The sequence below is a fragment of the Ictalurus furcatus genome, chromosome 18, assembly GCF_023375685.1.
Source record: "Ictalurus furcatus strain D&B chromosome 18, Billie_1.0, whole genome shotgun sequence".
NCBI classification, from domain to species: domain Eukaryota; kingdom Metazoa; phylum Chordata; class Actinopteri; order Siluriformes; family Ictaluridae; genus Ictalurus; species Ictalurus furcatus.
In genome coordinates, this window is record NC_071272.1 from 24,781,665 (window position 1) to 24,807,705 (window position 26,041).

The 26,041-nt window shown below is 43.4% G+C and overlaps 1 protein-coding gene across 3 annotated transcripts in view; it reads right to left on the reverse strand.

The window, feature by feature from the left end:
* LOC128622445 (rho GTPase-activating protein 26) overlaps positions 1-17,973 on the reverse strand; it is a 60,936-nt gene extending 42,963 nt beyond the window's left edge. Inside the window, exons 1-2 of one of the 3 annotated variants that reach the window (XM_053648961.1) lie at positions 17,663-17,972; positions 17,369-17,548 (exon numbers count right to left, since the gene is read on the reverse strand). In XM_053648961.1, coding sequence (XP_053504936.1) covers positions 17,369-17,522 — 154 coding nt within the window. In that variant the 5' untranslated portion in view covers positions 17,523-17,548; positions 17,663-17,972. Of the gene's footprint in view, positions 1-17,368 lie in introns of all 3 variants that reach the window. The other 2 variants (XM_053648964.1, XM_053648962.1) reach the window with 2 other exon arrangements.
* Between the last annotated feature and the right edge of the window lie 8,068 nt (positions 17,974-26,041).

The window sequence follows — 26,041 nt, forward strand, 5'->3', positions numbered from 1 at the left end:
AAAAGAGAACAAGGCTCTATGTGCTGGAAACACAGCCTTTGTCCCTGCAAGCAGCTGGCTTTCATTGCATCAGCTTGTGTCAGCAGGAGGACATTGTGTGAGTGTGTGTGTGTGTGTGTGTGTGTGTGTGTGTGTGAGAGAGAGATTGAGTGTGTGTGTGTGTGTAGGGGTCAAACCAGACGTATAGAAAGCATCATATTCTTTTTCATTGACAGACATGTATGGAGTTTGGAAGCAGATAAAAGTATCAAAATATGAATTTTGTATATTTAAATTAAATACGCATCAAATTAAATAAAATACGTGTTTTTCTGGGATGTCATGGTCTTCATTTTTTATCTGTTTTGAATTTTCTAGGGGTAAGATTTTCCTTTAAAAAAACCACACAGGTTATGGTTTTGAGATTTATATAAGAAAAAAAATCAGAAATACAAATCTTAAATTTGAATTTTTTGTAGGGATTCCCAGGAAAACTAGACGCTTCCAGAGCGGAGGAATTCAGCATTTAGCTGATCACAGTAGTCTCTGGTTTTCATGTTAATGAAGTGAAGTGAACAGACACAGAGTAATGAGGTAATGCATGCTAAATGATGTTCTACTGAAACAGCTGAACTTCTATGAAGAAGCTCACTTTAGCGGTTTGTTGCTAATGGCTGCCAGCAAACTAGCATTAGTGTGACCTTCATACGTAGTGTTAGCTAGACAGTTATGCTAGGTGTCGAGTGTTTAACGTCTCGCCATTTGAGTAGGACGTAAAAGCTGAAATTTTGCATTTCTAATCATTTTTTGAATTATTTGAAATCCCTATCCTGTAAATTCAGATCAAATCAAATGAGGTGTATATAATGCCGATATATATTCCAAATTCATATACATTTCAGCTCACATACACATCAGGTAACATTAAGTCCTCTGTAGGAGACACACCCCGAAACGTCACAGTAAGTGTCTCGGAACAGAGGTGTCACGAGCCACAGAGTTCACAGGAGGAAAACACGCCCGTATTTCACAGGCGCTGACGATGTGTGTGGCCAATCAGCAGCCCAGTTCATCTAAAGAGCCGGATGGGCTGAAGTAACAACTCACAGTGACAAATAAATAAAGTCCCTCCTGGCTTCTCATCTTCCAACCGCACCCTCGATTCAGCGCTTCCTTTCACTGCGTCCCCCCACATCTCTTCTCCACTTTCAAAAACCCAAAATGGCCACGGTGCTTGGCCTCACAGCCGCCGTCTCCTAGAAACCAGGACAAAAGGATTACTGAGAAGAACAACTCTCTCTCTCGCGCTCTCCCACTGTGTATCTCTCACACACTCTCTCTCATTCTCTCTCTCTCTCTTACACTTTCTCGCTCTCTTACTCTCTCACTCTCTCTCTCTCCCACCGTGTCTCTCTCTCACTCTCTCGTTCTCTCTCTCTCTCCCACTGTGTCTCTCTCTCACTCTGTCTCTGTCTCTCTCTCTCACTCTCTCATTCTCTCTCTCTCTCTTACACTTTCTCGCTCTCTTACTCTCTCACTCTCTCTCTCTCCCACCGTGTCTCTCTCTCACTCTCTCGTTCTCTCTCTCTCTCCCACTGTGTCTCTCTCTCACTCTGTCTCTGTCTCTCTCTCTCACTCTCTCATTCTCTCTCTCTCTCACACTCTCTCGCTCTCTTACTCTCTCACTCTCTCTCTCTCCCACTGTGTCTCTCTCTCACTCTCTCGTTCTCTGTCTCTCTCCCACTGTGTCTCTCTCTCACTCTGTCTCTCTCTCTATCTCTCTCTGTCTCTCTCTCTCACTCTCTTGTTCTCTCTCTCCGTCTCTCTCTCACTCTCTTGTTCTCTCACTCCGTCTCTCTCTCTCACTCTCTTGTTCTCTCTCTCTCTCTCTCTCTCTCTGTCTCTCTCTCCGTCTCTCTCTCCCACCGTCTCTCTCTCTCTCTCTCTCTGTCTCTCTCTGTCTCTCTCTCCCACCGTGTCTCTCTCTCTCTCTCTGTCTCTCTCTCTCTCTGAGCTGATGGAATTCTTCCTCAGTGATCTGAGCTTGGCCTCGACTGACGCTCACACAGCAGCCAGAGCGAAACCGAATACACATGACAACTTTTTCTTCAAAACAGAAAAAGCTTCATCATTACTCTACAGATCTGAAGACTTCTGTGTGGTGTTAAATGATTTTTTTGTTGTTGTTGTATGGTTGTATGAGCCACAGAAATGCACCCCACAGCGGAGGAAACCAATATGGAGCACTGAGAGTTGAACGAGGCCGGGGAACATTGGGATGATAAGGAGAAGCTGTGTGGGAGGAATAGAGTCAGTCTGCTTCTGTCAGCTTACTGACGTTCCTTTTTCTGACTAAATCTGGAAGAAGCTTCACATGCAGCCCGACTCGTCCTCCATCAACACTAGCAAGAAGACAAGGTCTTTATGTTTATTCCAGTTTTATATAGTTATAAGCAAATATATGACAAAAATCTCATATCACGATCCTTCAGGACATTTCCACGATGCACGATTTCTCCAGAACAGAAGTGACATGTTTACCTTTATATCCTTATCCGTAAATGTTAGAAATTCACACCAGTATTTCTATTTGATATAAAGTCGCGTCCTGACGGCGAGCGAGTCTCCGTTACACTGTTTAAATCCTCGGCACAGTGTACAGCACAGCGCACATACACATTTAATACCTTTATAATAGCCTTCAGTTTACACAGTGTGTGTGTGTGTGTGTGTGTGTGTGTGTGTGTGTGTGTGTGTGTGTGAAGGCCAACGTCGGCAGAACGTGAAATAACACGCTTTCTAGAAAAAAATACAGAAACTAAAAACAGGCCTTTTCGAATAATCGAAGAAATAATGGACAGATTATCAAAAAGAATCGTCAGTCGCAGCCCTGGAGTGCACGCTGTCTTTAAAGCGCAAGGGGGACGCACCAAACACTAAAAAAATTCGGAGCTTTCATGTAATGAAATCTAACATTTAAGATTCCCCTTTCCATTTCCTGTTCAGGTTATTGCTGATGACATGTAACGGGGAAACCCACGTATTACACTCACAGAAGAGTGCTGATGGCTGGGTGTTTCAGGTAGAAAACAGCGGTTTGGGTCTGTTCATGATTTCGGCTCGCTGCCTCGGCCCTCGCTGCGACACCTGACCAGAAACGAGCACGGGTACAGCACCTGCCAGAGCGCGGTGGTGACCTCGTTCTCTCAGCTCGAATGCTTACCTCAGTCACTGTGATGGAGCGCAAATAAAGAGTACACACAGGAGCAGAAACAGGGGGATGGGTTCACACTAATCTAATCGAATGTTTCTCATAATATTAATAATAATAATAATAATAATAAGAGGAATTTTCTACAAATGAGAACATGTGTACATGTATTTATCTTGTAGAAAATGATTACTGGATGTTTTTCAACATTTACAGGAACAAACACGTCTTCACTGACGAGCAAAGAACGCTATTTATCTGTTTTTCTTTCATCAATCACACACGCGGAGAGAGGCTTCACTAATCACCGACAGAGAAGATAATGAGATCCCACCTCGGGGAGATCTGCAGTGATTTATTCAACACACACGGGTCCAGAGCTGCTGGAGATGAGGACGGAGAGCTCAGATAATACCACTCCGCCCTGATGATGATGATGATGATGATGATGATGATGATGACATTCAAACAAACAGCAGGAGGAATGAAGAGGTGCTTTGCTCCTTGTTCTACATGAATAATAACAATAATAATAATAATAAAAACAGTCCGGAAACTAAATCTTCTGTACATCATCGTACAGATGACGCTATCGTGCAAAACGGAGTGCTCCGGTAAATACAGATGTGCGAGCTTTTTGTGCAGCTGTATTCAGCAGCTCATGATTTTACATGTGCTAGAACATGATCTGTGACTCTGCGCATAAAAATCCCATCACTTTGAGAGCCGATGTGGTCTGGGCATGCAAACACCTGCCCCGTCTCTGAGCACGAGGGAGGCTTGGAATGCAACGCGGCAGGACGCGGGCTGGGGAGGCGGCCCTGCTTAAATCTCTCTCGGTGAAGCAGTCATGTTTCCTGAATACTAAATCTGACTAAAGATTCCTGCAAGTTTCCTGGGACATGAGAAAGAGACAGATGAAGATGGTAAAGAGGATACAGAAAGACAGAAAGAGTGAATAAATCAAAAGGCACGTGGATGGTTACAGACACGCCATGATTTACTAACGGCTTCCACGTGTCAAAACGTCATGACAAAAAGTTTCCCTTTAGACTCGGTCTCTCTAAACGGTGAGAAAGTTTCCCAAGAATTTTAACATAATACGACTGATCCGATTTCACGTCCGACATCGGCCACGCGTTCACACCTTCCAATAGCGTTTACAGCTAGTGCACACGACACGATTTTAGCCCCGATCTCCCTGTCCCGGGATGTCCCTGTCCCGGGATGTCCCTGTCCCGGGATGTCCCTGTCCCGGGATCTCCCTGTCCCGGGATGTCCCTGTCCCGGGATGTCCCTGTCCCGGGATCTCCCTGTCCCGGGATGTCCCTGTCCCGGGATCTCCCTGTCCCGGGATGTCCCTGTCCCGGGATGTCCCTGTCCCGGGATGTCCCTGTCCCGGGATCTCCCTGTCCCGGGATGTCCCTGTCCCGGGATCTCCCTGTCCCGGGATGTCCCTGTCCCGGGATCTCCCTGATTCTGGGATGTTTACTATTTTCAGTGTGATTCAGTCGGCGATGAATAGCGCAGTGTGAACCCGTCAGTAACTGAAACAGCCTGAGAGTCCAACAGGAAACCAAATTCATCTCCTGTCCTGCGCAGCAGATCCCTGAATCCGGTTTACAATCCGTCCATTAGTGTGGGAGAGTGAGGACGAAACGTAAGCGCAATAGTAACGCTCGTATAAAAGATTCCTTGGCGTGTCGAACCCGAACAGTTGTTAGAAAAATCAAAAATAAACAGATCATTCCTGTGGAAAGTGGAATTTAGGGATGTAATGTACTCGTGTGTAGTGTGCACTACCACAAAACTACACACATATATATATATATATATATATACACACATATACACAGGCTCCGTTAGGAATAGAGTTCCTTTACTCGCCGTTATTCTTTCCACACAATTACACACAGCAATATACACACCGATCTGAAATTATCCTCTGTAAATCAGCCCAATAATTGCACGCTGAAATTAACACCTTGTTTGAGATCCACGTGAACACATGCTTGTCCTGTTTTTTGGTTTTTTTTTTTACCAAGTGTAATGAGTACAGCTAGCGTACCTCACTCGAGGTCACAGCACCATTAATCAGATAGTGTGTGTCAGGATCACACTCGTGTCCTAAAGTTTTTCATCATGAAAACGAAAGCGTTTTGTAGAAGGTGGATCTCACCGATATCCGCACGCTGCAGAGGGATTAGTGGGGTGTATCAGGCGGCAGCTGCACTGGCCATGACAAGCCCAAAACCAAGGCTACATCTCTCTCTCTCTCTCTCTCTCTATATATATATATATATATATATATAAATCTAAAATGTCTATACTCTGTCTGAGGAAGTGACTTCAATGTGTAACACTGATGGTTTCAGATTACTGTCAGTTCCTCTTTCCCCTTCTTACAACATGAAATACTGGCAGGAACCGAGTGCTGAGTTTCCTAACACATGTCCCTGCGAGTGTCATTTCCGAGGACAACCTTGAACTGAAGCCTGAACACTGTCAGTGAGCGTGTCTTATCAGCAAACGCAGGCCTGTCTGATTCAGGACGCTTTGGGAAACTTCTAGCGTGCGGTATAAAATTTGGCCTCCATTTTATATTCTGAACTTCCTCTTGCCACACTTAACCCTGCACAAACCAACCGCAGCGGCAGATCTAACGGGTCTGAATGATTTGGTGACTCTCAGTGTAGATGATGCTTTCCTCGGAGAGGAGCAACAACGTCTTCCCGTTACACTCTTTCACTCGTTTTTCAGAAGTACAGTGATGGGAAACGCTGCTTGGTGATAATGTCCGTAGTTGAAAGCGCTATACAAACAAAATCGTATTAGAGTGAGTGAAATAAATCACAGAAATCACCCGAGCACAGAGGGCACGGTGCCAGCACTCAGTAAATGGTTAGATACCTATATAAATAACTAATAATACACTCTGTGTGTCGCATGCTCTGTTCATTTTCTCCTGGAGAGGCACGTCCACCAGACTCAAGATCGCAAATTCATGTTTTTCTATTTTCGTTTGTTTTGTCGGTCCAAATCTCCAGAACACGTGACATTTCTGCAGCGCTGTGCTTTGTCTCAGTTTAGCGGCGTCGAAAAAAACGTCGAGACCCAAAACACACGCCGTGTTTGATTCACTATCTGAAGTGAGTCGATTCAGAGTCATATTCAGAGTTCGATTCAGAGTCGAATTATTTTCCGACGGCGATCAAAAGGTGAGGTGAACACCTCTCTCGGATGTTCTCGGAGCAGTTATTTTGTTCGCACCCGTGTGTTTGCCGTGTTCGGACCTGTATAAAGAACCGTACTGAAGAAGGAAAACACACCAGGGTTCGATTCAAACGGAATAAACGCCGCATACGTTTTGAAAGTGCACCGCACTTGAGCTTGTGTACAACGTGACAGCAGCACGGAGACCCACGCTGAGAACAAACGACACCTCGAGAAAGAAAAGACAACGAGGAGACAAAGGAGCACCAAGAGCATCTGCACCTTCTGCACTCGTGAAGAGAATTACAGACCAGCCGTGAGCGGGTTCCTCTGCAGCACTGACAGGAACTTTCCGCTTCACTTAAATAAACTGACAAAGCAAGAGCATCTAAAGCATCGAGGAGTAAAATTATTTCTCACACCATTAACAAATCGTCTTTATTTAGTTTTTCTGCTCATGATCATCGAGTCTCGCATTCCACAGAGCTCATCAGCGGGTGATGAAGATGATCAGGATGCGGCGCTGCTTCATCAAAATCTTGGGTTTCACTCCAGTGTGCCAGAAGTAATCACCCCCTCAACTTCATTTCCTGCTCATATTTTACCTCAGATTAAGCATCAAGCTTGAAGTCTGACCACATCTCCGTCTGATACCTGGAGGCAACGCTAGAAGATTAATCAGAAAATAAAACGTGAGATATTTCCAGAGGAGTGCTGGCCTAAGATCTCGCTGCGTTAGGCTCACTCACTCTAAATCAGCGTGCTGCAGTTTATTTGACTTGGCCACTTCTTCAGAAGTGACAAGCTAGCACGCACACACACACACACACACACACACACACACGATATGGCCGGGACCGTGAGCTGTGGTGAACTGAGCGTGTCGGTTAACCTCGCCTGCTCCACACAGCGCTAATCTGGACCTCATCACGGATAAGAGGGAGAGAACAGACCCAATTCATCAAAACAGGCGTTGGTGGCACAGCTGTTATTTCCGGTCTTCTCACTCAAGGCTTCAGAGGAGAAGAACAAAACGGTATTGATCCCGACTGTGAAAGAACATCTGACCAGATCTGACTCACGCTGCTGTGAAGTTTGTGGTGAATGTGCTTTTTAAGAAGGTACACCACAAAATACAGAAGTGTGAACAAAAAAACGTGGGTTATCACTCGTTAACTCTTTCATTTCTGCTAATCCTGTTCCCACTGTGTCCTTTTCACCACGTGCGACACACACACATGCTGGGTTCAAGGACAGAACGCCATTCTAAACGTTAACGCTCAGCTACTGGGTTCACGTACCGCTTTTCAGTACCCGGTCTTACCTACAGCACATCTGTATCACAGTCACGCTGACCGTACAGGTGTGCCGCGGTCAGGTGTGGAGCAGCAGCAGCACGTGACACACACACAGGTCCGTCTGATAAAAAGCTGAAAGGCACGAGTTCTCCACGGGTCTGTCAGTGACCCGGGTTAATCATTTCCCACTTCGCCATCACAAAGTCATCTACAGTGTGAATTACTCCTCATATACTGCTTCCACCTGAAGCGTAACAACACACTCACACTGCACCTGAACAACACACGGCCAAGCGCCGTCTCTGATTAATATTCAGAATGAAAGCAGGGTCACGTCAGGACACGTGCAGGAGTCCAGATCTCAGTCCCGGGATGTGAATCCAGCTACTGAGTGATTAAATAATCATAACAACGATTCCATACAAAAGCAATAAAAGCGTTTCATTAGATAACGACGTGGCTGCCAGAAGTGCGTGACTGTGATGCTTAAGGTCTTCACTCACGTCCAGTAAAAACATCTTTTAATTGGATAAACTGCAGTATAATCTTTTCCACAAAAACATTCCGCATTCCTCATTATTATTCCAGACTGCGAGTCTTTCGCCTGATTTTCCTTACTTTGGAATCATATACAACTTGGTTTAAGTTGAATAATCTATACTGCAGTCTAGTCTTTACTCTCTACAATTCTTTCACCTTTCTATTCTCGCCGAACGTATACAGACTCCTGAGGAACGCAGCATTTATTTATGCGATCAGCGGAACTTAAAGGGAGCACGTCGTAGACGGCCAGTCCGTGCTGTGTGACGGGGCAGGTCACAGACGCTCCTCGTCTGTTCTCCGGCTCTGCAAACACTGCACTATTGTCCGGCCCGTTTCACCGCTCCTCGGGAAGACTTGCTGCTTCTTAGGGCAAAGAGCAGTCCAACGGCACAATGACATGTATTCAGACAGAGAGAAGAAAGACCCAGCGCTAACGCTGCTCCTGATGATGACGACAAGAACGATGAACAAAAGGCGTAAAAAGATCAAACTGCAGATGACTCACACACACACACACACACACACAAAAAACCTTCCACAGCTGTAATGTATGAAAAGAAAACAGTAGAGTTTTTTAGCTCGACCGCCTCCACTTCCCCTTGGGGCAATTCCCATCACCGTCACACTGGACATTAAAATTCTTTCGCAACTCTAGGGAACTTCACGAGATGACATTTCGGAGCGTTGCGCGATCAACACGACTATCGCTCTGAAAATCAGAGGTCTGGCTTACTCAAGAGAGTCCGGATCTTTTCATCAGTAAACTGTCTAATGACGTTTAAACACGAGACTCCTCGAACTCATCCACTGACTAGATCTTCTTCGGAGAAGCTCAGTGTGTTACGAAGGCCAATCAGACGGGACTGCACCTCCACGATTCTGAGGGCTGTGGACAGAAAAGTGTACAACGGATATCAGACGCTCCAGGGACAGAACTGTAGGCGTCGAGATCTGCAGAACCGACGGACAAGCTACACAAATATCGCAAATACACAAATCTACAGACGCACTGAACCACAACTGGAGGAAAAACCGTTTAAGTCCCGTGTCGTGTCGGTATCTCTACTTAATTACGCATCGTTTGCGGTCATGTGCGTCAGTTTATTGTGTTCTGTAACGACCGTGACCTCTGAAAGGTTCCAGATACGCTCCAGATTTCTGTCATGGTTCTGTAAGAATAACACACAACAGGTCGCACTGTTATACTGAAAAAAGAACAACAACGCACGCTGGAGTGGCGTGACACACCCTGACAACACAACACTGTTTATAGTCGCTGAATGGTTTTGAGACGAGTCCGTTCCTGTTCTCGCTGACATTACAGCAGCTATAAACGCTCGTTCCCTCACCAGCCCGCTCCATCCTCTGCAGACGTCTGGAAAACGTACCGTCACACAGTGCTGACACTGGAGACTCCTTCCATGAATGTTAACATCTCCTTACACGCACTTGTAGATCTGTTCAACCCGTTTATTATCAGGTTCAGATCACGTGGAGCGTCGGCTAAACACGTCCCTGTGAATGAGCCGTTACTATAGAAACCATAATGCATTAGAATCAGGCGCATTCTTATAAACCTGTGATTAGTGTTACAGCCGGAATTACTGAGCTGCTGTTGCACAACGTTAATTCCACCTGCGGAGGTATTATACAAACGAAGGTATTTCTAACAATCCTTTAGCACGTTTGTTTAAATACAGTACACGGAGTAATCACACGTGTAGCGATCATATTTGAATATGACGTTCATGTCCATATCGCACAGCCCTGATCCAGCGTGTGGGAACATCAGAGTGAAATAACCTAGAGATTCTATCAGTGATGCTGAATATCGCTTCCTAGCAGCACAAGCGCTCCCACTTCCTGTCAGAAACGTGCTTTCAGTAGACCGCCGATGAATCCGGGCCTCCGAATGAGCCGATTCGATGAGTCCAACAATACACAGTGAGTGGTTTCTCTCTTACAACGCAGGGCCAAGGATATTTCTGGTATAATGAAAAGATAACTACACTCGAGTCTCGAGTTCCAGTCAAGAAGCTTTAACGCGTGATGAACACAAAATCTCCAGGAACAGTTTTATTTAGAAATAACGAGCACAGTGAGAGGCGAGTTTTATTTATCTGAATATATGAGCTAAGCACGTCCGTGACGCAGCTGCAGAGCTCTCCTTTCTCACCTGTTGCACACATAAAGGAGAATAAAGGAGCGGTCCAGACTGACGTAAGAACCGCTTTGACAGGCAGTGTTTGCTCTCCATCAAACAAAATGAATATTTGTGCCTGGATCGGATTGCATACTTTCTGTATGAGGCTAGAAATGAGTAAATATTAAACCCAGTTGCCTTTACAGAGCAGGGTTACAGCCAAACGTTCAGCCAGGAACATCTGCTCATGGCAACACTGCATACTCATCAAACAGCTGCTTGCACAAATACGCCTTCTCTTTTCCATCTCTATCTTCTTATGGCTCATGATATATATAATCGTATAATCATCATTAACAAGCTCCGATCACCTGAAAGCCGCACTTCAGGACCGTCTGATATGCAAATCACGGACATTTCACCAAAACAATACACGCAATAAAAGCAGACTGACCGAACATCATTTCCAAGTACGATAAGATCAGATAATACGAATATCAAAGGTCATACAAGGTCATATAATACGAATATCAAATGCTCACGCGTACTCGGAGTTACTCTGATACTGTATACAACAAATCATACGACATGTAGAAATATATTCGTCCAATAGCATAAAAAGTAAGTGACGTTTACACTGATTTCCTCGTCTCGGAGAAGACTTCACACCCAGAGCGCTTGACGCGATCGGCTCGTTTTACCGGCGGCCAAATTATTCCCGCTGTGACCAAACACAGCCGGCGACAATGACATAGTTCTGTCAGCATTTTGAATCAAATCCACCAAACGGGAACCGACCAGACCGAAGTCGGTCGAGAAGAAGCAGAGTGGTGTGTTGAATGAATGACACCAAAGTGCTCTTCTTCACCTTTTAAAACAGGTTCCCCTGAGACGCAGCGTTACTGCCATTACACCCACGACCTGCTTGTGTTTACGTCCGTGTTCTGCAGCTGACATCTGCAGAAAGTAGTCGTTTTCCTCAATCGCAGGTCTATTGTTAGAGGATCTTAAGAGAACCCACTGGGATTTATCGGGATCTCATACAGGGTGACAAGTCATTTATTTATTTTTTACATCACACGCACGGAGTAAAACTGGCTTCGTGTCAGAAATCTAATCCTGCCTTACTCTGAGCTCTCAAATCTGCAAAAACAACACACACTGGCTTTCTTTAAAGCATCAGACTATAGCGTGTACACACACACACACACACACACACACACACACACGCACCTTTAGAGACATATGTGAACAGACGTGTGCTGTTTAGATTAAAAACATAAACTGCGACACCGGTGTGATTCGAAAAGCAAGTGTAATGAGCCGTCACTCCAAAAAATCTCAATCTAAACCTCGTCGTGCTTCCAGGATTCAGTAACTCTCACCGTGAATCTGAGTGACATGGCATGCTTCTGCGGTTAGAAAATAAAGCATCGGGTTTCTTCACGTGTCCGGCTCTAAAAGAACCACGAGCTTCAATGCCTTTCAACCCGACGAACCAGCAGATCAACTTCCTGCTCAGGCTGAAGCGTTTATTCCGGACGGACTTTATAGACGTTAGACAGCGAGAGCACACCGAGAACCAGAGTCACGTCTCAGATGTTTCTGCACGCTCTCTCACCGTGATCCGTTATGTCAGATACAGAGAACACACACAGTCTAACTACAGTAAGTGAATTCAGGTCGGGGTTCAGAGCACTCGGGTTAGAACCTTGATGAAATGTCCTGAAGTGTTTTCAGCACTGGATTCTGAAACTGCAGTGTTGTGTGTGTGTGTGTGTGTGTGTGTGTGTGTGTGTGTGTGTGTGTGTGTGTGTGTGTGTGTGTGTGACCTCTGCAGCTTCACTTGTAATTAAACCTTTCTGTCAGAGTCAGATTTGCAGGAGTCAGCAGGGTTCATGTTCAGACCTGGGTTCGCCTCGGTGTAGCCTGAAACTCCGGTCAGTGAAAGACGCCGAATCAGAGAACAGCATCTGTAGCTTTAGGTGAAAAAGCAAATCGCCTAATCTCACTGATGGATCATTTTTAGATATTAGACTAGATATTAAGTTTTATTCTTCTACTTGTGCATGGACTCAGTAAGTCAGAGCGCGTGCTCATAAACACGTTAAACACGGCTGCACACTGTGCCACTAGTCGAGCTCAGAGCATGGCCGAGCACTGTGCGAACACCGAGAGACTGTTTTTATAAGAAAGGCCACCCAATTAGAGTGTGGTGAAATAAAACAGGAAGTTCTAACAAGGTCAAATGATGTTCTGTGTGTGTGTGTGTGTGTGTGCGCATGTTGTGAGAATGATTTTTAACACCTCTTTCCCAGTACCATCACAGCTAAACATGAACAAATGTGTGAGCATGACATCATTCTGAAGCACTCGAGTAAACATCAACTGGATGTTGTCCTGACGCCACACATTTACACCACTGAACAACATCCAGAAGCAGAGAAAACACTTCTTCAGACATTTTGTTTTCTTTTCCTGGCTGGCAGAGAAGTCCTGCTTCGGAATCTTTTTGCCCTTCCGATGTTTTGCCAGGTCCAAAGTCAGCCCCTAAAAATACTGCTTCAGGCTGAGCGAGTGAACCTCACTTCCTTTTTCCTGGTGAAGCAGCAGAGGTTTTGAAAACCATGGACTTGGTGCATACTTTTTCCAGATGGAGACGACTACATATACAGTAAACCACAAAGCGGCAAACGGGACCGTAATAGTTTTCTCTCCGCGTCTCCCTGCTGTCACCGTCTCGGACTCTCTCTCACGCCTTCTCCCTGATCTTATGCGCGTCGAGTGCATGCCTATGGCTGGACGGTCAGATCAAAGCGCCTAAAGTTTAATAGGTTATATTAAGAACATGTAGAAAATCCTGTGTGGGAAAATTTCCACTGTGCAGAAATGATGTGAATTCATCTCAGGCTTCGATAGCTCCAGTTAATGGCTTCTGAATGTCAATGAACACACGAGGGGACAACCGAGAGAGGGGACATGATGAACATATTAATGAATCTGGGACAAAAGAACAAACGGCGTTCGACAGAAAACGCAGCCAATGACACGTAAGGAATTAATGAACGCAGACACGGACAGTAACCTGAGCCCAGGATCGAGCCGAGAACCCCGGAGCTGTGAGGAGACAGCGCTATCCGCTGTTCAGCGTTATTTTCTCATTTTTCCTCTGTATTACGCTTCAGATACATGCACGAAGTCATGTGATACAACCCCTATGATCACTGCTTACGGTGAATAATCAGGAATAACGGCACGTTATTTTAGACGAGCTGCATTGAGAAACGACTCGAGATGGTGATTTTGATACGAATTATTTGGCAGTTCTGCATAAAATACGCATCTGTTATGCTCAAAGTTAATATGAAGTGATGTCAGCAGCTCCTTCTTTCAACAGACAAGACACATCCTTACTTAAACAAACCTGTACGCGAACACAAACACAGCTCAAAGGTGCAGCATTCGTTTACTCGCTGGACTACCTCGAGCTCGTGGTTTTTATTTTTACAGACAATCCTGTGATCCGTCTTAACCTTCGTCGCTCTGATCCGACTACGAGAGGCTACAAACCCACTGCTGTCAGATATACACACACAGAGTTCATATCTCTAAAATGGTGCCCTTATATAGAGCTTTTATCCAAAGCGCATTACACTGTGTCTCATTCACCCATTCACACACACACACACACACCAATGGTAGCAGAGCTGCCATGCAAGGTGCTAACTTGCCATCAGGAGCAACTTGGGGTTCAGTGTCTTGCCCAAGAACACTTCGGCTACGATTAGTGGACGACCCGCTCCACCACCTGATCCACAGCCGCCCGAGACACTCCAAGATATCTCTAATATCTTACTGGTTCTCAGGTAGACCGGTCACCAGACAGTAATACACGGTATACTTATTAAACTTTCTAATGGAAACGCAGGGATTAAAATATTCATAGAACAATGTTATTATTGTTTTATAAGACATTCTGTCCTCAGCGTTCTTCCCCTTTTCAGGCCGGATTTCTAAATGTGCTCTGTACAGATGTGGTGATACTTCTCCCTGAAACCTCCGATATCACCATCACCAGGAAGAGCAAATGAAATGAAACTCAAATTGTAAAAAACATTTCACAGAATCAGAACACCGATCGGACAACAGATCGGACAGCAGATAGGCAGATTCCTAACATTTCTACTTTTGGTTTTTTTTTTCTACCCTATTTTAAGAAGCCTAGATCCTGTGATAAAGGGTTTAGACATGATCGCTATGAAGGTTCAACAAAACCAAAACTTGGAAATTTCCAACCTCCAACCAGGAGAAACCAAAGAACATGTCCCTCTACTTGGAATTCCTATTGGGAAAGTAGGGAGGATTTCCTCAAGACGTGGCGTCGACATGGCCGCTCACGCCGTCAACGGTAAATAAAATATCGCTTCACTATTTTAAATAAGCTTCTAGAAGTATTTACTTTAGATCAATCGACACAGACATGTGCGTTGTTTAAATCGATAACACTGACTGTACAGTTCACTGTTTTGAGAAAGTAAACGCATCACACACTAATGATTATTAATGTTAGCTAGCCACTTTAATGACTGCGTCCATCTTTCTTCCCACTCTGCAGCTGAGCTGGGAAATGATAGAATTCCACGTTTGCACTGCATACTTCTGAGGTTCACAGCATTGCGTTCCAACCATTTGGGATAAACTGTTGGAACAAAACCAGTGGAAAAATGAAGCTCTCCTCAGTCATTCCTCATGAGCCGGTCCTCCAAATAAAGTGTGAGCAGTTTATAATAACCTCGTACATTACCGTCTTAAATCATGCAAACTTCTGGTTTGCAGTTCAGCTGTAAACTGCAATCATTACATTTACTTGGACACAGCTTGTAAAGCGTTTATAAAGATAAGGATTCTGCGTGCTACAGTAATCAACTCGTTATATGACTCCAGGAGCCGAATTCACACAAAGATAAATACACAACTGACGAGGATATGGGATGAGAACTGCTGAACAAGTTCTGCCCCTTGAACACAAGGTCAAAATAAACGTAAAACAATCGGTAACGTTAACGTCTGAGAGCATTAAAGACTAAACAAAACCACCCGAGTCGAGGCTAATTTTCTGAGGTTCGTGCTCAGAAAATTAGCTCAATCTCTTTCATTATTATTCCCAGTCGAAGTATTTTAATCTAGGATCTACTTCTAATTGTACTTCTAATCTATTTTTCATCAGAACACAGCAATACTCATTGCAGTCATAACGTAAAGATTGTGGCCATGCTTTTTCCACAGTACGTTAAACATCCACAGTTTTAGATCATCAGATTTATTCAATTATACCTTCCGTGCATGATTACAGTGCTATAGCACAACACTCATAAAGTCTCTGATCTGATTAGTGATATTCATGCACTTTGTGGAAGGAGTCTCCAGTGTCAGCGGTTTCTCAGTACAATAAGCTGGTGAGGGAATGGCTGTTTATAGCTGCTATAATGTAAGGAACAGGAAGGAACTTGTTCTGCAGATGTTAAACACAGCTTTAAATGGATCGAATGTAGACGATGTTTTTGAATAAACTGTTAGTGTTGGGATACAAGGAACTTTGGGATGCGCTGTTATTTTCCTATAAAACCAGCACCAGCCATGTTTTATTCCTTCATTTCATTTCATAACCGCTGCAGAATCAACAGAAGAGACAATTCATTCCTAATCTAAGTTCACAAGTAATCTGCAACAACCGTTTCATATTCAGAGGAATGTTTTCTGGCTTTCTCTGTGCTGTATTACTGCCCCCGATATTGTCTTCGTGTTATTACTGGGTATTCCTTTCACCTTGCGTCACTGCCGACATTTCCTCCATGAATCGGTGACCATTCTGTCTCGTTATTTGGACTTTAATGTCAATTAAAATATCAAAAAGGTGTATTACAGGCACGTGTTTGAAATGACAGGGCCATGGCTTCAATCTGGGAGCATAATGAATATGGTTCAGGGCTGAGGTTCTAAACAGGAGCCTTTCATTGTGCTGGTGCTTAAATAGAAGGTTCATTGTGTGTTTATAAGCAAGGAGGTAATTCTCGCTAATGTTTAGAGTCAGGAGCTCTACATTAAAGCCGATAGTAAACACTAATCATATAACAGTGAACCCTGTGCTCGTGCCTGTGTGTGTAGGCCCTGTCTGACTCAGATTCTGCAACTGAACGTCCTGTGACATCGACAGGTAATTTACTCCATACTTTCCTGGGCAACGGCACTCGCACCAACACTCGCACCAACACTCGCATAAACCAAGCTGAAATTTCACACAGTATGGAGAAAAGTCTCTGTGTGTGTGGGACTTGCATAAACAGATTTAGTTTGATATAGTGACGTTTTCTATAACGAGATGTTTATTTATCATTTACGGAAGGAGTCTCCAGTGTCAGGGCTTTGTAGCAGTCAGAGGTAAACCTTTACACTTTCAGACATCTTCATGACAGAGGAGTTTACGCTTTTTGGTTTGTAAGTAATAACAGCAACATTAAATGTAACTATAAACGGATAAGGTGTACAACGTGTCGTTCTTGTAACCGATGGCAAAGTTGCCAAAGGATAAAACGCTTTGATGTGTGCTATAACTGAAAACGATCGACAGTCGTGTGTTATTCCTTAACTCGCATGTTTCTATTAAGAAGAAAACCGAAAGTTTTAAGAATAATCAGCACCCAGCTTGCACCTGTGCCGAAAGTGCAGTTCTGTTCAAGTGCACGCGCTGGAGGCGTGCAGAAGAACACTGCTGGTGCTGAAGATGACTCAACATGGAACTTTCTTGTTTTTTGCTCTGCAACAACTGCGAAGTCGCCTAAGAAGAGCACTGAGCTTTTATTCTAGCACACAGCACACACACTGAACGGTTTCAGAACGATATGGATCAGTGATCTCCACCCAAACAGCATTCTCACAGCAGCTAGGACAACACACTGAAAACCTGAGCTCAGGAGGTCTTACTCTTCAGGGCCTGGATGAGCGCTTTCCCGTCCTTCAGGAGCTCCTTGATGAACTTGTTGGTGTTGTCCAGCTCCAGTTCGTGGGACTTTAATCTCTCTCGGAACTGAGGACTGTCCAAGTAGCAGTCACTGAACTCCAGAGCGGGTAATCCCATTCTTCTGCCCAAGCGCTCAGATCGGACTGTGTGGAATTCAGAGCAAATGTTAATAATGAATGTCGAAGCGAGAGAGAGAGAGAGAGAGAGAGAGAGAGAGAGAGAAACCCGAAACGCGTTTGTTATTGAATTATCTTTACATTATCGGCGCGGTGATTGTTCTTTTAACAACACAGCGCGCGCTGCAACATGCCGCTTCTAGATAACAACAACCACCAAAGCCGCATCCCAAAATATTCTACTTCCGTATAATGCGCGTGTGTCCTCTCTCTCTCTCTCTCTCTCTCTCTCTCTGTCTGTCTGCCTGTCTCTCTGTCTGTCTGTCTGTCTGTGTGTGTCCTGAAACTGAACAAGGCCGTCAGGAGGATTTGAGGTAAACCTGCGCGCCTCTCATGACAACAGGGAGGAGGAGGAGGAGGAGAGGAGAGGTGGAGGAGGAGAGGTGAATCCTCTGTGCGCGTTTTAAACGCCTCGATTCCCCCAATTGCAGCTCCAACCTACCACCACATCGGTAATCCGATGACTGATGCTCCTCCAGCCAATGGGATTAGAGGATTCCAAGCGCGCCAATCTGATAGGACGCGCCGCCCCTGCGCGAGAGGAACCAGCGCGAGGGGCGGGGCAAGCTAAAAGCTTGTTCGGTCGAGATCCGTGACGTCATCGCAAAGCGGGGATTTCGCCTGTTCTAAAGAGGAACCACGCGCAGAACTGTTCTATATTGAATTTATTTATTTATTTATTTATTTATTTATTGAACATATAAATCTAAATAAAGCCAGCGGATGTACTGTGATCCACGCTGGCTGTGGAGAACAGAGAGGAGAGCTTTACTGTCATTATTATTATTTCAGTTTCTCAGCCGAGAACAGGAATCTGACACTACAGTGGACACACAATCATCAAACTGGACAGATGAGGATTATTTAAATAAATGACACGGTAAATAAATAAAACGTAGCCTACAGCCTGTATCTAATCTCCATCTGTCCGATCTGGGTGAGGTTGTCTCCACTGTAGACTCAGATTCCTCTTTCTTGGTTGAGGAACCCGCCGTGGTCTTCTGCTGTTGTAGGCCATCCATCTCAAAGGCTTCCTGAGATGCTTTTCTGCTGACCATGGTTATACCCGAGTTAGCGTAGCCTTCCTGTCAGCTCTGGTCGTCCTCCTCTGACCCTCTCTCATCGATAAGACCTTCCCGTCTGCAGAACCGATCCTCACTGGATGTGTTTTTGTTTTTCGCATCATTCTTGTAAACTCTAAAGATTTCTGTGAGTGAAAATCCCAGGAGATCAGCAGTTTCTGAAATACTCAAACCAACATCCATGCCACGGTCAAGTCATGATGTCTGATGTGAACATTAACCGAAGCTCTCGACCTGGATCTGCATGAGAGTGTGCACTGCGCTGCTGCCACATATTTAGCAGAGGAGTGTGTGGAGACGACCCGAAACCATGTGGACAGTAAATAAAGTCCATTAAAAGTCAATCAATATTTACCTGTCAATAATAATTCTCAAGAAATTATGACAATGCACAAGCTAATCAGATAAACACGCACTGTAAGCCTTCTCCTACGCTAACTCTCAAATCCAGACCTCTACCCTCTTAAGCTAATTAAGTAGCTCTCTCACTTAAGTTTTCTCTCTCTTTTAAGTTCTCTCTCTCTCTTTCTCTCTCTCTTTATTTCTGTCTCTTTCTCTCTCTTTATTTCTCTCTCTCTTTCTTTCGCTTTCTCTCTCTCTCTCTTTATTTCTCTCTCTCTTTCTTTCTTTCTCTCTCTTTCTTTCCCCCCCAACCCCCCCGTGGTTCATTTCTCTGCAAGTTCATTGCAGCAACTTCCTCCTTGCACACTGAAACCAGAATAGAACTTTTTCTTAAGAAAAATACAATGCAGAACTTGATACTGGGAACACAGACTCATTTCAGTGGATCACGAGAGAAGACAGAACTTTATAACATCAGACCGTAGCACTGGCCAGTTGATCAAATACATTCAGGAAAAGTTCAGAAATAAACATCTTGTGTGCAAATTAAATTTCAGGAGTCATTATCAAAGATAAGTGGCTAAAACAGTGACTGGCTAATCAAAAGGAATGTAAATGCTCCGTAAGGAATTTATTACTGTATATCTGTAGAACGTGTGTCAGAACGAGTTCTCTGGAAAGTGTCATGGGAACTAAACTTTGATGAAATATTTTCTATTGTTTCTGGACAAACAGCACAAATGCTGTGTACATGACTGACCCTTAGGAAAGAACAGAGTCGCTCTCACAGCGTATTTAAATGAAGCAAAATATCACCAAATCCAACGAATCACATCCAGAACCAAGATGGTGTTCTCTCTCCAGCGTCTCTCTGACTGGACTGTTTACTCTAATCCCATGATTCTGTTCACAAAGTTTTATTAAAGTCATTTTAAAAGCAGATATTGTAAACCATGGCCATAATCTTAACATGAAATACCAATGGAAGGGTATAATTATTTAACTCTAATGGATTCCTGTTACAGTGTCCAGGTTCCATTTACATTTAAAGCATCTAGCAGACGCCCTTAACAAGAACAACCTAAAGGTGCAACAGGTGAGGTTTATTGTTTTTTTAAAGAAAAACGTAAGAAAACATGTTGAACATGATAAAATAATAATGGCGTAAGCCATGGCCTCAGCACAGGTGTGTTATATGGCTGAGAAAACCCATTTGGAAAACTGTGTTAGGGTCCAGAATGCTTGTTTGTGTTTGGCTAAGGTCTCCTGTCAATCATTTTATCGACACGCCCCAACATCCCTTCACTCCGCCCCCATCTCAGTCTGTTCAGAAAGAAAAATATATTTCTGAAATAATACAAATTGTTTTGTGGTTTATTTGTTTTTTACATTACAAGAAGTACAGGACAGTGAAGGTAAGCTTGAATTTTTTTGTTTATAGTGTTATAAAGTTATGTCATGACATTCCATGCTATTGCTGACCCTGTTAGCATGCTAACTTTAGCTCAAGTCTACAAGCCAGGTTCTGGGGTGGAGCTTTTTGCCCCTGTGGTTACTCTTGATGCTGTTCGGGTTCTTTGTATGTGATTCCTTTGTGAATTTATTTCTTATTGAATTTGGATGTGTGTTTATTTATTTTTCCTATTGCATTCTTTTTTGTTTTTTTCTCTGTCTCACTGTTCATGTTTGTTTTCATATTTGTTTGTTCTCTTGTGATTGGTGGGGTTTTTTTTGTTTGTTTGTTTCTTGTTGTTGGCTTTACACTGTGTAGTGTATGCATTGAACGTGTTCTTCATTTTTCTGTTCTTTTCTTTTTTATTAGCGCCCCCTGGTGCTTGGGCTAGTGTATTGCATGTAGCATCCCTGATTGGTGATATCTTTTGGCTCCTTTCATTTGTTTTGTCTTGTTGTTGTTGTTGTTGTGCTTTTGTGATATTTTTTCTTTGTGTGTATATCTGTGTGTATTCATTTGTGTATATTCTGCTGCTTTAGTGAATTAGTGAAGTTGATGCTGCTGGTGTTCTGGGATTAAACACAGTCATAAGTAAAGAGAATGTACTGTAGAGCATAGAACTTAATACACAATCATTATTGATTTAAAATGTATTCAAATTTAAGCAGATACCTCTTTAGAGTCGCTCCAATGCTTTGTCAGTCTGTCCTCGGTATATACTGGTCTCTTGCGCCACCCGGTGGTCAGGTTCAGAGCAATGCAAGATAAAATTCAGTAAAATATGTTGTGGGAAAGGGATCCGGTTTTAAATCTGTATTTGTAGATACGATTCAGCACATAATGGCTCACTTACACACACACACACACACACACACACACACATACTTAGCTGGCTCACTGTACACAAATATAAACGTCAATAAAATGTACGCTTGTTATTAAAACTATAATCTTCATTGTTAAGATTGTTATTGTGTAATGGGGGTGTAATGGGTGTGTGAACGGGTGTGTGAATATGTACCCCATTTTGGCCTGGGTTAGGCTCCTGGTTCCCCACGACCCTGTGTAGGATTAACAGTACAGAACATGGATGGATGGATACTGAAATCAGCCGATATCAGTCCCATCCTATATTTATTTTATTTATTTTCTTTATAAAGCTATTTATATATATATAAAGTCTCTTTATAAACAATTACGATTCCAAAAAATCTTTTCCATTTGTCACAGGATCGAATGAAATTCAGTCTTTTTTTCTGATATCTATCAGTGCCGTCTCTAATTTCCATCTCTTCTTTCGGAGCTCTGGTGCTGCGGACGTCTGAACATTGCTTATACAGTGTAAAGTGTAAAGTCAGCACACCACTGAGTGAATAATGAGAAACCAGATCCCTGTTCTCCACAAGAGTTCCAGGAAAGGTGAAAGAGGGAATAAAAGAATGATCCTGCAGGAACCTATTTTAAAGTCCTGTGTTAATTCCAGTTAAAAGAACAGAGACAGTTACTCTAACTGGAAGGAAATGAAATAAGACATTTTTGTGACCTCAGAAAAAAAACATCACCCTTGGTCGAGCCCCAGACACGAGCCCCAGACACGAGCCCCAGACACGAGCCCCAGACACGAGCCCCAGACACGAGCCCCAGACACGAGCCCCAGACACGAGCCCCAGACACGAGCCCCAGACACGAGCCCCAGACACGAGCCCCAGACACGAGCCCCAGACACATATCTGAATGATATTTCGTTTTAAATGAGAGTTTTAGCTCAACAGTATTCTCAGACACAGCCCTGTTTTGTCCTAGCATGAGGATGTGTTTTTGATGGAGACTACAAAGCACTTCTGTAAGTCACTCTGGATAAAGGCGTCTGCTAAATGTTGTAAATGTAAATGTTTTAAGCATACGTGCTAGCTAACACCCTGGAAAGTGTCTCTCCACAAAGCAGTGAAGTTGATTACAGAGTTAAGGACTTCAGAAGCCTGACGTCAGGCTTTTCTAACAGTGTGTTCACATCATGAGGAAACACACTGCTGCTTGGTGTTTAAACAGTGATTTAGTGTTCTAGCGGTGGTGTAAAGAGTGAAGGACACGCTGGCGTGAGTAAAAGTACTGCTACTGTAGGAATAATTCACTCGAGTAAAAATATAAAAGTAGTCATCAAGAAAATGAATCAAGATTAAATATGACAATAAAAAACCTATTTGAGTAATTCTTTTATAAATTACGTTTCGATATGTGACACGACTGGAATCTGGAACTGTTCTACATCTGAGGAACACATTTTTGAACAATGATGTAAACTAACACCGTGAGCTGTAGTGAAGTAAACACCACCTCCATTATCAACAGTATATAAAGAAGGCTACCTAAGTTAGCCAAATGCTGTTGAGTAGCTCAATAGCTAGCTAACTAGCACACGTTAATTCATAGATGTTTTGAACTGTCTAGCAAAGTTGCCCGTTACACTTTACCCTGAGTGTTACCTGTAACAACACTTTGATATATGTGTCATCTTAAGTTTAAAAGTGACATCTTAAGTTTAAAACAGAGCTTTCAGACTGTAAAAGATCACACTAGCTAGGCTAGCTAACTCCGCTAGCAAATGGCTAGCTCACCTGTATGTGTTTCCTCAGGTTGGTGTTGTGAAATGCAGATTCACAGGTTTTTGTTTGGAGTTTCACACAGTCCTCCATATGCCCTTGTGGGTTTTCTCTGGGTTCTCCGGTTTCCTCTGAACTCCCAAAACTTGCCAGTAGGTGGAGTTGATACTCTAAATTGCCCCATGCGTCAATGATGTCAACTATGAGAGTGAACGTAAGTTTACATGTTGCGCTGCCCGGCCTTCCATCAAGGGTGTATTCAATGACTAAATATTCAACAACAAACTATGTTATACATTTATAAACACTTTACGACCTGTAGCTAATCACTTATCTAAGCTGAACATTACATGTAATATTGTCTGGAATGGGTAAAAAAAAAAAAAAAAGGCAGAAATCCAAAGACAAAGAAATAACGAGGCTAAACAACACCATGAACATGATACGAAAGAATAACGACTAAAGGTGCTAAACAATATGTGACTTAAATACCTGTGATAATCAAACAAAGATGTGATTCAAGTGCTCTGGTCATGTGACATGGTGCGTGCAGTGATCATGTGACATACAACGGCTTATGGGTGCTGTAGTCCAGCGCCGTGTCAGCGCTAGCATGACAAATATGTTGAATTGATCATGAATGCAGTTGGAAGCGAGAATGCTTTAAGACAATCCCATAAATAAATACATTCTAAAATGCTCATTCAGATTTATATTATTTCTGTTTGTCCTGTGGATGCTAATCTAACCGATTAATTAATGTTAGCAAATTAGTGAAACTTACATCAATATGGTTTTAGATTCTAGGGAGGTAAAGGAGACGCCTCGTTTTATACGAGTCTTGGTTTACTCCAGCGTGCTGAAATATTTGACTGTGGTAGGGTCAGGAGCGCTCATCCTCAACTTCCACACTGCAGTGCGGTGGATTATCCGTCTTCAGACGCTCACCGATAGCTACAGCGCTAACTACACTGTGTAGTGTGAGAAGGTTTTTCACAGTTTTACAGTCCACATTCGTGAACTTGATTGGACACTGAACTGAAATGATTGGATGCTAATCCGAGCCCATGTGGTCGATGTGTAGCGTACAGGCATTCAATAACATGTAAGTGAAGTATAAATACAACCAAAATAATACCTAAGTATAGTAGCAAAGTATAATTACTCAGGTATTTTCCACCTAGAGGTCAAGTCTTCCAGTGGCTGGATATTAGTCCAACACCACTCGTGTGTGTGTGGTATTTCTCTCAGACCTGTCTAGCACTCAGGCTCCATTTCCAGTAATACGATTGTCTCTGTGCTGTAGCCACATGGAAACTTGCCTCGGTGTGGGTAGAGGCCTCGCATTCTTTCTGTGGGGTTCTTTTTTTCTCTCTCCTGCTTTCCAAACCCAGGGCCTGATGGCTTCACAAAACATTCCGGATGTGGAGTCAAGAGACGTGAACGATAACAGGACAGTTGGATAAAGAGTGTGGTCCAGTGAGTCACATTACGATACGGCCGAATATTATGTTCAATTTTGCTCCGTCAAAGAAATCAGTTCCCTAAAAAGTCACAGCTGCAATCAAAATAGTGATCAAATAATACACATTAAACTAGCTTTGTAGAGAGGAGAGAGCTCCTGGACTGACTGAGCAGGTGATACTGATGATTACATCACGAAGAGGAACGCATACACAGTACCTTGCAGAAGTATTCACCCCCTTTAAAAGTCATCAGATTTGTCTAGAAGCACATTTTCCTGACGTAACAGCTGTAAGTGTTTTGGGGTCAGTGAAGTTCTGCACACTGTTTGGGGTTTCACCCATTCTTCCTGGCAGATTTGCTCCAGCTTCTTCTGCTTGGTTGGATTTTCTTTGTTGACTGCATTTTTCAAACAGTGCCACAGATTCTCAGTGGGATTCAGATCTGGACTTTGCCTTGGACGCTGTAGAACATTAACCTTTTTTGTGTTGCTTTAGTTTTGCGTTCGGGACATTGTCCTGCTGAACGGTGAAGCTTCTTCCAAAGCCATTTGATTGATTGATTTCTTTATTTTTAGCAGACTGAAGCCGTTCTCTTGTAATATCCCCCTGTATCGTGCTCCATACTTTCTCCCTCCAATTTTGACAAGAAACCCGGGTTCTGAGGATCAGACCTGTGTTCGGTCTGCAACATACATAGCACTTTAAAACTTCCCAAATGTAGTATCTTCATCTCATTACACCAAAAACTTTACCTGTGTACTTTTGTACATATGGACATTAACCTGGTGTACTGCATTATTGCTGATATTACCGTCCTTCAGGGTACTTCACTGTACATCATGCTGCTTATTGTATCCTTGCTTATTTTTGATAGACTGCACCTGTACTTACCCCGTCCAGGGTGCACCCTGGTTTAGCTTTATTTTATCTCTAATCTTAGTCACATGTAAAGAAATGCTATAGAGAAAACATGACTTCAAAAATAACACTTTCTACATCATAAAATGTACAATAAAGAGAAGCAAACAGCAACAAAAAAACAACAACAACTAAACAAAGTCAGTGTTTCTCATGGCAACACTTTGTCTTGGAGTTCTTGCACTTCTTCTCCACACTTTGTCACTACACTTTTTTGCAGCTAATCCCTGACATCCAGAATTCCTTTTTTTCCCCCTTCTGAGAAGTGGTCAGTGGTCAGATTTTTACTGACCCAATAATGAACAAGTCATAAAAGAAACATCTAGGACACCATCTGTATTTTATATAAAATAGGGTGAACTGAGAGTTCTGCAGGGTATTGTGTACTGGAAATGGTGTAATCATGGGAATGTCATCAGACACCATGCGTGATATTACGCACATTTTGACCGAATCGGTCCGTTTCTGTTGTGTGAGACACAGTGAAAGGTGTTTTGGTGAAGGTCCCGGTGTCACTGGTCGGTGACCCTTTTTGCGCGCGTTTTGCGCACACCGGAGCATCTGGGTCAGCGCTGTGCGTAATAAAATCAGAAGGGCGG